The 13,016-nt window shown below is 43.6% G+C and overlaps 1 protein-coding gene across 1 annotated transcript in view; it reads left to right on the plus strand.

The window, feature by feature from the left end:
- Window positions 1–12,260, plus strand: part of hs6st1a (heparan sulfate 6-O-sulfotransferase 1a) — a 59,270-nt gene extending 47,010 nt beyond the window's left edge. The window contains exons 2-4 of the mRNA XM_026152644.1: window positions 3,891–4,113; window positions 5,770–6,018; window positions 8,111–12,260. Of these exons, the coding sequence (XP_026008429.1) occupies window positions 3,891–4,113; window positions 5,770–6,018; window positions 8,111–8,422 (784 nt within the window). The 3' untranslated portion in view covers window positions 8,423–12,260. The remainder of the gene's footprint in view (window positions 1–3,890; window positions 4,114–5,769; window positions 6,019–8,110) is intronic.
- The last annotated feature ends 756 nt before the right edge of the window (window positions 12,261–13,016 follow it).

Consider the following 13,016-nt stretch of genomic DNA (forward strand, 5'->3'; position numbering starts at 1 on the left):
CTCGAGTGGATCTGGTTCCAGACTATTAATAAATCATGGCTGCGACATCATAGGGTGCTGTTGGCGTCACTGTGTTTATAGGGCCGGATGAGCATGATTTACGCATGTAAACACCCTCAGATTTATATTTAAACAAGTTGTCTTAACCCTTTCATGTTCTTAAGGCATTAAAAAACTGTTTGCATCTCTTGTGTACTGAAGCGAACCTCTGGTATTTCTTAAAAAAGAGATTTTAATTGGAGGACAACCTGCAGACCTCCTCACCCTAATTAATGGCAGTCTTGCTTTCTAATGTTTTACTGACTAACAGTAAAGTGGTAGAGAAAGATTTGGGTGTCGCACTTTCAGGGTGTTACTCCAAAAGGAAAAAAATAATTTCCTAGATTGGATGGGCTAAAGTAGACGACCCAGAGGGAAGGGAAGATTTAAACAGAAGGAAATAGAGGCTTAAAAAAAAAAGGAGGTAGAAGTTGTAGAAGTGATGATTTAAGGTCCTCAGGAAACAGGGTTATGTTTTTTTCCGGGCTCTGAGGGACCGTAGCCAGCCCAAGTTCTGTGTGTTTCCTCTTGATAACACTCAGCAACCTCACTTGTTGTCACACTTACTTGCACTGTAGAGAGTCTGGACTGCGTTGTTATAGAGGGATGAGTCTAGCACGTTTTGTGTTTATTCAGTTGTCCTCCAAGTTGTCCACCAAAACCTGCAAGGAATCACAAGCATTCAGTGTTTCCTGACATCGTCGTAGTTTTGGCAAAGTTGGAAATATGAATAAAATATAAAAATGTGGAAAAATACAGATGCACACAAGAGACAAGGAGGAAAGGAGGGGGAAATTTCTCGAAATGGAAAACTACTGGAATCATTGCATGATGGGCTTGCTTTGTTCTTCGTCCTATCTTTGTTTTTGTCAGTCAGTCAGCTAGTGAGCTTCATAATGAGCTTATAGCCTCAATTTTGAATTCAGTTTTACTGATCAGGACAAAGTAAAAAGGGATGAAGTAAAAGAGGTACTAGACAAAGCCCCGCAGTGGCTTCCTCACACCTCTCCCCATTAAGCAGTCGTCTTTTTTTGTCTTTTTTTTTTATCAGTGCTCCACACACCACCAGTCTGACGGGATAAATCTATAAGTGTTCGCCGATTAGTCGACGTGTTTCATAAATGTAATTTTGACTGCTTTTGCAGATAACGCAAAGGCAAACCGGCGAATCTTATGGAAGGAAAACAATGCAATGCATTTAAATGTAGTCTGCAGGAGGGGACCTTTCAAGCTGCAGTGTCATGACTACGAATCCACAGCCGTGCTCAGCCGGAGTATGACGATCTTTAATCTCGCCGGTGAGAGATTGAGCAGTTCATATTACCTTTGAAGCTGATTTGACAAGTGCACATAAGCTTCAGCTACGAGCCATGTCACCTGTGGTGGGGGAGAAAAAACCAGAATACCTGTTGTAATGTTCCGCTCCCTCAGAGCCAAGGGAAAAAACATGGAAAAGGGAGTGGCCTTGCTGGTGAGTGAGTAAAAATACGTGAGGCTAGGTGTGTGTGTGTGGGTTGAACCATCATTACCTTGGGATCTGAGTACACGGCCAGACATCATTAGGCTTTAAGGCGAGAAAGTCTCCGCGGCACTGGTTTCGCAGTCTGCCTGACCCAGCAGACACGACAGGCCGGCATGCCGTTTAAGATCATTTATTTGGCTTTGCGTGTGTGTGTGTGTGTGTGTGTGTGTGTGTGTGTGTGTGTGTGTGTGTGTGTGTGTTTGTGTGCGTGTTATTTATTTATTTAGCCTGGTAATATGCCTGAGCCTTCATTATAGCGGGAGCCATAACTTTGATAAATCACTTGGGCTTGGGGCCCTCACTGCTTTCACAGTATTAGAAAACTAATTGAAATTCTCTTCCGCCCCCTCCTAACTCTCTCCCTCGCTCTAGCTTCCCCTTTTTTCTTTTTCCCTCCCGCTCTGTTTTTCACCCTTTCCCTCGTTCTCCCTTCCCGTCTCCTGTATCGAGGGCCAAACAGTACCGTGTTTTTTCAGTGGAATGGAAGCCAAGAGGGGGAAAATGTCATCACTGATTTAATAGGCATATTCTTACTGAGACACACACACACACACACAGTTCACTCTGGGGAGTGTTAGGAATCTTGATAATGTCATCGCAGGAATCTCTATAATGTACTCAGGTGTCCTGCAGGCTCCAGTTTGACTGTGCCTCTCCTCTGTTTTTGATTAGATGGGTGCGATGGGGTGGGGTGGGGGAGATTTTAGGTTTAGGGTGATGGGATTTAGAGTTTAGATTCTTGTTTCTGTGGCTGTGATTTCCACCTCCCCGCTGTCTCCGAGATTGAAGGTCTGTTTGGTTCGTTGCCTGGGATCTCCCAGCTGCCACTGGATTGAGGGTTTAGTCGTTTCATTGTTCATGATCCCCCCCTTGCCGCTACTTGATTTGTTTCATTTGCAGAGATGTCTCTGTGCTGCAGCTACAATCGGGGTGTGGCTGTTTTGTCGTGCAGGGTCTCCCAGATGATTTTTTTTTTTTTTCTTTAGCTGTCCAGGATCGCCTCATAACTGCTGGATTTAGTTTTTTTTGTCTTTATAATGATGCTCTATCTCTCAGCTGTGGCTAGATTTTGGGTTTATTTGTTTTGTTGTCCAGGATCTCCCTCCTCCTGCTGCAGCTGCTAGTGCTGCTGGATTTTAAGGGATGTTGCCACTTTTTAATAGCCAGACACTGCTACTGTTTGTGTGACACTTGGGGCTTTGTGTCCACCCAGCAGTCCCGCTTCTCTCGCCAGGCGAGCTTTGTAGTGTGAAGCCCAAGATTTAGCGATGAAAGCAGAGACTCTGTGTGTATATGAGAGGCGGCTTGTGTGTGAACCAGGCGATTTCGTAGAGTTCTGTCAGCACACAAAATTCCCTCTGCAAACATTCCTCTGATGTGATGCAGGCCCAGGGGAAAAGGGCAGCGTGTGTGCCTCTGCGTGTGTGTGTTTTTGACAGTTGACGTGCGTCTGCTGCCCAGACAAATCCATACCGCCACTCTGAGCCACGCTGCAGGCACATAGTCACACATAAGCATACACACGTGGGTTATATGTGTGCGTTTTGGTTAATGAGGATGTGTTGATTGATTAGACTGCAGTAATTAGCTGGAGTGTGAAGGCCTAGAAAGGTCTCCACTCTGGTGGGAGTGTCCCCTCTAGAGAGATGTTGAACTGTGCTATGCACCATTACATCACACACAAACACGCACAGACAAACACCACAGAAATGGTTCCATCCAAATCCAAGATGTGGGATGAGTCATCTCTCAGAGAGACTTGGTGCAAGCGCGAAGGAAGGGGAAAGGATGTTTGCCGCGCGCGTGCGTCGGAGCCCGAGACAGAAGGATGTTTGCAGCGTGGAGATGTGTGCTGCACACATGAGATGTGCTTGTGCCAGCAGTTTCCTTTCCTGCACAGCATGGCCCCAACACTGACCCGATCCCTCTGCCTTACAAATCAACTCTCTCGCTCACTTCCTCCTCCTCCCGTGCTCATTTGCAGTTTGGCTTCCAGTCTTCCACCCAGATTTCTTTTGTGCAACACGGAGCTGCTTCTAGTAAATGCAAATAATGTGGTACTAAATATGACAAGCTCAGTGTGAAGCCCTGAGTTAGGAGCATGCACAATGAACTGCTTCGGGAAACCATTGCACACAGTGCCACCATATGGTCGGCTAAAGAACTGCGTGTTGATTTAGCGTTCTTGTTGGCATACTTGATGCGTGTAAAGAGGCGAATAAAATTCACTTAAAACTTTAACTGTGCATACACCAAATGTTCTGTACAACTGAGGTAACCTCTGCTTTTTTTCTCTCCTCCCTTTTGCTCCATCCTTGTCCCCAAATAGAAAGTTCTACTACATCACTCTGCTGAGGGACCCCGTGTCTCGCTACCTCAGCGAGTGGAGGCACGTGCAGCGGGGCGCCACGTGGAAAACCTCCCTGCACATGTGCGATGGACGAACCCCAACGCCCGAGGAGCTGCCCTCCTGCTACGAGGGGTCCGACTGGTCGGGGTGCACCCTGCAACAGTTCATGGACTGTCCCTACAACCTGGCCAATAACAGACAGGTACAGAGGGGGGGGGGGGAGATCATAAGCATCAATGTTTATTTTAATCTCAATAACTTTAAGAACATCAGACACCAAATGTCTCAAATCACTGGAAAAGTTTCTGTACACCATGTTTTTCCCTTTTATTTTACCTCATAACACACAAGAAGGTGTACTGGCAAATTCTCATAGAGCTAGATTGTTATTTTACTATCATTTATTCCTGATGTTTAAAACTGTCTGTAGTCTTGCTTTGTCTCCTCTAAGATGTGTGGCCTGTCCTGGCAGTGGTAGCGACTGGTGATCGGGTACCACAGTTTAAAAAAGCTCAGTTTGCTTTCTTATTAAAAGTAGCGAGGAAGCAAAAATCCATACCATAAACATAATGGAATCACAAAGCTTTGTAATGTATAAAACCAGCCTCAAACGTTGTCTAAAGTCAGCACAAAAGTGTCACCAGGAGTTATTCCTTTGTATCCATTGATTTGGTTCATAATTTAATACTGATGGACTTTTGTGCAGTCTTGTGTGCCGTTTCAGTTGAAGTGTGGTTGTTTTTATCCACCTGTCCAGGGATAATGGATGCAAATTAGATGCTGTGCAAATACTTTTAACTGTGTGCTGTCACTTTTTAAAAATAAGCAATAAAATAAGTTAAACCTGTGCACTGTAATAGGCCTTGACCGATATAGGATTTTTAAGGCCAATACTGATATTTGAAAAGAAATTGGACATTCATATTATTATAGATACAGATTTTTTTAACAGTTTTCACACAAATGGTCAAAAATGGTCCATCAAACTTGCATCACATCACCAGGCCTGACTTCTCTCCTATCAGGTTGCTTTATCACCGTGAGAATTACTGTACAGATGTTGAAAACACCAGCAAAGATGCACTTTGGCTTGAATTAAAGTTAAACAAGTTCTCCTACTACTTTATTTCATTTCTTACATATAAAAAGTGCCTGGTACACTTGTAAGATGAAATCTGCATGAGTGAAAATACACTAGATCTTTCTCCCTCTCTCTTACACACACACACACACACACACACACACACACACACACACACACACACACACACACATTTACTAGTACACCGTCAGGAGTTTGCCTTCTGGTCATAAACACCTCAAATTCGCACCTCCTTTTCTCATGCTATCTCAGTCTCCCACCTCAACGTGTTGGCCAGCTTATCTCATCTGAGCCTCGGGGTGTTATTACTCAGGGTCCTATGACTTATAAATGCGACACGCGCGCACAAACACACACACACATGCATACTTGAGGAATCCTGATAGACCAGCGGGCTATGGTGCATGCAGTGAATCCAAATTTATGTCCAGTCTGTTTGTTTACTGTACTTTAACAGCCCCCCCGTATACCCTTGGTAATGAAGTGATCTCTCACTTTGGAGCAAAATTTTCTTGGCTCTAATCTGCTCCTGCTACTGGAATTTCAGAGGGAAATTTGTTACTGATACCAACATTTTAAAGATAACATATGATGTGCCGGCAAAATCAAAGATTTCAGGATCAAGGCTGGACGATGAATAGTGAAAATCCAAGTAATATTTGTACCACCTACATAAATTCTGTTGCACATGCAGTGAGTGACAGACACTCCATGGGCTCGCACAGCCGCCTTCACGTCCTTTTCTCCCGTCTTTAGGTTCGTATGTTGGCGGACCTGAGTCTCGTAGGCTGCTACAACATGTCCACAGTTCCAGAGAAGAAGAGGGCCCAGCTTCTCCTGGAGTCTGCCAAGAAGAACTTGCGAGACATGGCCTTCTTTGGCTTGACGGAGTACCAGAGGAAAACACAGTTCCTCTTTGAACGAACCTTCAGGTTGCGCTTCATCAGGCCTTTCATGCAGTACAACAGCACGCGGGCTGCAGGGGTGGACCTGGACAACACTACCGTAAGTGCAACATTGTATTTACCGGTAACTCTATAATGCCAGATGTATCATCTTTGATATACGAGTTCTCTTTTCCCCTGAAAAACCTAAATAAATTGCACAAAAGTAACAAAAGTAGTAGATGTAGCAAAAATTAACAAACAAAAGTTAAATAAAAATTACATTCCTTTCTTTCTTATTTGTTCAAAAATAAGAATTTTCTGGCAATTATTTTAAAGCAGCTTATACTATAATCACGCTGTTTCTATTTTAAGATGATTTATTTCTCATTGCGTTCAAATTTGTATTACTTGGCAGATACTTTTTTTTAATAGAAACTGGAAGAAAAAGGAAGAAGTACAATAAGCTCAAACGAAAAATGAAGAAAGGGGGGGAAATGTCAAAAAGAGACGGAGAGAAAAGTCTGCAGTCTGATATTGCTGTGAAATGAGTTGGAATGACTGTTGCTGTTGAGAAAACAGCAGCTTTAAACATGTTCTTCACACTTGTGTGGGAGTTTTTAAGCTCAGTTCTCATCTTAAAAAAAAGAAAGAAAGAAAAGAGAAATCCTCCAGTATACAGCAGACTGGTGATTTATACATCAAAACCAGTTGGAGCAGAGAATATAAAATATGCTTCTGACAGATGCTGTGGAAAGGTGGACCCACTGGTTATTATCACGGAAAGGAGGAAATGTCATATTGTGACAGGTTGGAGTCCGACAGATGTGGCGTTTTGTGTCGCATTTTGTTTAAAAAGTAGGTTATAAAATTGGTTTAAATCTTTGCGAAGCTGAATTAGTTTTTTTTTAAAGGAATTCAAATAATTATATCAGCAGGTTTGGCGGAGACTGTTTACTTTAGACTCTCCTCTAAAGCTGCTGAAAGCCCACTCTTACCCTCATCCCTTCAAGATCTCAGTGAGTCATTTTTGTTTGAAACTGGTTTCTAAATAATTCGACGCCTGTTCTCAGATAGCCGTGCGCCTTCTCCCTGGCTTTCTTTTGCTGGTGTCCCCCCCCCCCACGCCGCTGATCAAACGCCTCAGATTTTCTAACATCGACGCATCACGTCGCTTCCCCCTGTTATCCCACACATGGCTCGCAAATGATATCCAGCACTCCATCACAGATTTCAAAGGGATTCTCTTAATTAAACACACACACCCCCCACCTCCATGTTCAATCTGCACACAGCAGATTACAAAGCCAGCTGCATGGCACAACCAAACAATGTGTTTCTGTTGTCTCCACGCTGGCGATGCATTCTCTTTCAGTTCCCTCTCTCTGCAGACGCGCTATAAAGCATGTGATCAAATGTCACAATGGGATATTTTCGCAATTCCAACTTTGAAACTTTCCCAGCATCGCATGGAGGAAACTGAGACTATATTTAGTTTCTGGGCTTGTGCCTTGAGTGTTTTGGGAACTTTCTGGGCCTGAGTTTGTAATATTGAGCAGTATTGATGGGTCATTAATCAAAGAAATATCCCTGTGTCCCCAGAGTCAGTGTTTGGGTTAGGAGTGGACACAAGTTGATGAAGAAATTAAGGCTTCCACATCAATCCCAGAGCAATCCAATACCATGGCTAAAGTGATAATACATTCAGCTCCATGCATTTCCAAGCATATCGGCCTTACTTGTGATCCATCTCACTTCCCCTGTGAGTTTAGTTGACCAAAAAAGGGAGATGAGCCGCGTGTCAAGTATGATCACTGTGTTCTGACCTTCATCTCTCCACAGAGAGTTTTCTTTTTACTCCCGCCTACATCAACACTCCAGATAAGGGAACACTTTGTGTTTTTTGCATTGTCAGCAAGCGGCCAGGCCGTCCTTGACGCAGAGCACGAGGTAGAACGTGACGCAGTCAGGTCACTGTGCTCCAAAAAGGTCCGCCATGACTGACCCTTTCTGGTTCCTCAAACTAGAGTGAGAGGTCAACTTTAAAAATCTTATGGAAACAATACCGATTAGAAATCAGTGCAATCTAAGAAGAAACCTGGAGCTATTGAAACTTTTAGAAAAGCTAATAAAAGCCTTCCCTGTTCTCTCCCCCCCCCCCCTTTCTCCATCTCATCCACCCAGCTAAATTTCTCCTGCTCTCTTCTTAATAGGTCCAGCGTATAGAGGAGCTCAACGAGCTGGACATGGAGCTGTACGACTACGCCAGGGACCTGTTCCAGCAGCGCTACCAGTATACCAGACAGCAGGAGAGGCGGCAGCAGCGCATCAAGAACCACATGCAACAGAGCCACCAGGGCCTGGGCATCAGCCTGTGGCCCTCCCGCAGCCAGCAGAGCTTGGTGTCGACACTGGAGGACGGGGACGGAGAGCGGGAGGAGGGCGAGGAGGGAGGTAGAACGGAGGAGGCGGGAAGCAGGCTCCCCACTGAGGACTACATGAACCAGATCATCAACCGCTGGTAGCAGAAGAATGAGAACAAACAACAGACATGCATATGTAATGTGAAATGCAAACACATACACACACACTTACACTCACACACACTTACACTCACAGAAAGTGGCGCCTGCTTCAAAGACCCGACTGACTGGAAAAAAAAAATACAAAAAAAAGGAAAACTGACTTTACCAGAGTTGGGCTGCGGGAATCAGAATCCGAGTGGGTTGCTATGGAAACCTGAGCTTGGTCGATTGCATCAGCTCACATTATTGAGGTTTGCCCAGTTGTTATTAGCGCCTGCTTGACCTTTCCTCCCCTGTGCATTTCTTTGTCTCTCCCATCATCATTACTGACTGAGCAGAGGAGAGATATTTTTAAAAGTCGCTGACAGCTGAGTAACCCAACCAGCACTCCCGCCTCCGCTCCTCCTTCTGTATTCCTCTCCGTCTCTATGGCCTGATATGGAGCATGAGAAAATGAATTTAAGTCTGTGAATTCCCGCTAATCCTTGCAAAAAAAGAAAGAAAGAAAGAAAGAAAGAGGGAGAAAGGAGAAAATAAAGGACCAGTCTACTTCCTGGATTCTCCAATTTCAAAGGAACTGGGAGAGCAATGAAAATGTGCTGATTGCTGGGCCGAACAAAGAAAAAGGTGCGTCAGAGACTGCCCCAGAAAGATGGAAAGAAAAGTTGTGTAATAAAAGCTTTCCGCTTTACAAATAAAAAAATGAAATAAAAAAAAAATCTGTCATCTCACCCATGAACATGCTTTGGCCATGAAATAGTGACATTCTCATTTTAGGATGAATTTATTTGTATTTTTCCTTCTGTGTTGATGCTTTTTTTTAAAAAAAGCACAATTGTAATAACACTGAGACCAACATTGCTGCCTAAAGAAAAGTAATTCCTTTATGTCTTTGTTTTTATTTGTTTTATAAGTCAAAGCAAATGGATTAGATTGATGTACTATGGACCATAGCCATTACTGAAGCCTTGCTTCTTAGGGGTGGGAATTTTTGTTTTTTGTTTTTCTAGTCAAGGTTTCCACAGCCCTTGTCGCTTGATAAGTTCATTATTTCTCTTTTTTTTTGGTCTCCATCCTGCAGAGAATGACAGCCAATTACAGCGCAGAATCTCACATAGGTGCGAGGAAATCAAAGGGAGGGGAGAGGAGCAAGTGTGCTGCAGGTTGTTGCCAGGAACTGTGTGAGCGGCAAGCGCTTTGGAAGCCTTAACTCAGACAAATGCTTGAGATGGGAGCCATGGAACTTCTGGTCACCATGGCAATGTGAGCTCTTAATGCAGTGGGTGGCATTTTCAGTTTCACCGTTTATTCCCATTTCTTTCTTTTACCTTCTGACTGCGTTGTAAAAGTAGCAGTCTCAAAGAAGCTTCCGCCCTACCTGCTGAAAGGGCGCCCACAGCGCCGGTGACCCGCGGTTCGTTAGTGGGAGCTGTCTTTTTACCCTGAAGAACGGACAGGGCGAGGTAGCAGTGCCTCTATGTACTGGGAATCATAGTCACCATAATTATTGCTGATACTATGTCTGCATTACACTACAGTAATTTCTCTGACTACTCGTGAGTCTGTGTGGATGAGTGCAATTCTGCAAGAGTGCGTGTGTTTGTGTAAATAGTATGTACAGTATGCCTTTGATTGGCGTATGTGTATGCCTTTGTAAATAGTGTGCCTGACTGACTGACAGAGGATGTGCGATGAGTTTTGCGAGTGAGTGGCTTCATGACCAATTATAATGCCTTTTTTGTTTTTGTGGAGGGCAGCATGTCAGAGCAGTGCGACCCTCACAGTGATGCAAGCCAATAATACTCCCCTCCCCTCTCCTCCTCCCCCGCGACCTGTCCTTAACCCTTGTTTTTTTTTGTCTGTTACCCATGATGAGGCTACGTATAAAGACTATCAGTACGACCACTTAAAATCCTAATGTGCATTTTTGTCAATCAGTCATAAGTAAGCTTAGTGGGATTTTTCTCCTTTTGTGACCTTAGTTCCCCTCTATGTTATTCAGTGATTTGGTCATGTAGCGTTATGTATGCAAACTGCAGGAGGGAATCCAAACGTGCTATCCAGCAGCTGACCGTATCTTCAAAGGCTTTTCCACGTTCCCACAGGGGTCAGCTTTTTAACTGAAAAGTTAAATATTTGCATGGGGAAGACTGAAAAACTATTTCCACGCAGCGTGCCAGCTACTGGCACAGGTCGAGCAGGAAGCCTGTGGAAAGATCGGATTTAAATGCGTCTTTAGCCCAGGGTCATCATTTTATTGTTTTCTACAGTAAGTAGCTGCTTGAGTCACCACAAAGAGAACTGGAGACACAACTTCTATCCAGATCACAGGTAAAAAGAAAATTAGATTTTGAGTTCAAAGCCCAAGGTTGCGTAGGACCTCTGACGTGGTCACAGATGGGGCTCTAGTGGCAGCAGTTTCCAGTCATCTGTAGCTAATCGACATTAAGTCCATAGCAGCTGAGAGATATCTGCAATTTTCTGTATTCTGCCAATGATTGTTTCCTTTCTATAACTGCTGGGAACTTATCTGGTTAGCTGAACACGTCTCAGGAATATAATCAATACTTTAAGGTCATCAAATTAATAGCGCCCAGCTCACTGAAAAATATGGTGCAAAGCTACATCTGTTCATTATCACTTAATCAAGACTTTGTGCTACAGTGGGATTTCGCTTTAGGCTTGAGTTACAGGCTGGAAACAATAAATGTATTTGTTTCACATGCATGGAAGGAAGCATTTTGAAAGAATTTGGGTTTAAAAGTGGATTGGAGTTGGAAAAAATCCCTCATCGACCCTGCCTGCAAGCAAACACTGTCAGCAATAAAACGGGAAAACGAAGAGAATGTAAAAGTGGGACGGGAAGAATCTAAACTGAATGTAGTCCGCTGTTTGTGTCCTCAGGCAAAGGATGCAGGCAAACAACCTGCTTTCCTGGTATCCAAATACATAAGATGATTCATCTGGTTGTTAACGTTATTTTATTTTTATTTTTTTTGTAAACAAAGGGAACAATTTAGCTGAAATTTAACAGGCCGGATCCTCCTGTCCTCCTGCAGATCTCTTTATTTGATCAGCTCTGTTTAAATCAGGGATGATTTATGAAGGAGAAAAGAACAAGGGCGAGGGGGGATGATGAAAATGTACTGGGACACATCCAGAGTCAATATGCTTCTTTTAAAGTAATGCATTAGGGAGAGGAAAAATGGTTATAGAACGAGAGAGCTCCCTTTTTCATATTTTTCCGTCTCAGTCATTGTATTCTTCAAACCGGAGATTTTTATTTATTTTTTTCCCCCCTAAGCTCCGGGCGTTTTGCCCACAACTTCTTTTTCAGAGTCACACTCACATTAGTCCATGTTTTGGCTCGAAACCAATAATATCTGGCTCCGCATTAGTGGTTTCGGAACAAATAAGACACCAATTCTGTATCTCAAGAGCGTTTCATTTTCAGCGTCCCAGTTTCAAGTGTAGTAGTCCTCAAAAACACTCCCCGTACCTGAACAGAGTGTGAGAGGAAATCTCAAACCTTTCACCGAAATGATTCCAGTTACCGATGCTCTGAAGCTATGCTCAGATTTTTGTGTCTGATCTCTGTGTATATCTGATGTCTTAACAGCATTTTTCTTTGTGACAATGAAGCAACCCGGGTGTCGCTAGCATCATGCTTTTTATTTTTTTAAAGAGTGTGATAGAGATGTGTGTTGTTTGTTTTTGTTTTTGAGTTGGTGTGCAGTCTGTCTCTGGCTCCTTCTGTATGCATATTTCTGGGATTGTTTCTTATGATTGCAAAAATGAATCATCAAGCCACCAATTAAAATATTTCATTTTTACAGACCGGGCTGTGTTGTGGTTGTCACTGCGTGTCATTTCTGATGTTTCCCATTCTGTCACTTTATTATCAAGCATGAAAAATATCTCCCGTTTTTTTTTTCTTTTTTTTTCTAGCTGGAAATTACATCCAAGGTACTGAACTTGAAAACGAGCCACATGTTCAATTACACTCAGTGATTTTTTGACAGCTTGAGTGGGAGCCGAGACCTGCAGGTTTCCACACTCCCATTCACAGGCCAATTTGTAACTAAAGGATTTCTTTCTTTTTTTCTTTTTTTTTACCTTTTGCCTACACTAACTGCAAAACTGTGACCCCATAAAGATGCCCGTTCCCCCACCTAATGACGGTCCTCAGTCCTGTCGCCAGTGATCTACAGCCTAATTCAATGTGCAGACACTCTGAGCCTGCCTGATGCACTTATATGCACACAAATATGCTTCTTCCTCTGCTGTGGCAGGTGGGTGTTTGCGAGGAAGAGGACAGCCTGTATAAATATAATTCCGTGTCCTTGGCTGAGCTTCCAGAGGAGAGAGGCCTCCACCCTGCCTCATCAACACACCAGTGAGCTTCAACTCTGACCTATCGAGGCAGGCGTAGAAAATAATTTGCCAGGACAGTGACGAGCAGGGCCAATTGGCTGGAGGGAGATCAAAGCTGGCACGGACAAGAGCAAGAGTGTCGAGCAGATGAGGAATCAGAGAGAGTCTTTATGTAGGACATGAGGAAAGAGATGCTGGGTTTTTTTGTTTTTTTTCTGCC

The sequence above is a fragment of the Astatotilapia calliptera genome, chromosome 19, assembly GCF_900246225.1.
Source record: "Astatotilapia calliptera chromosome 19, fAstCal1.2, whole genome shotgun sequence".
In the NCBI taxonomy this organism is placed as follows: domain Eukaryota; kingdom Metazoa; phylum Chordata; class Actinopteri; order Cichliformes; family Cichlidae; genus Astatotilapia; species Astatotilapia calliptera.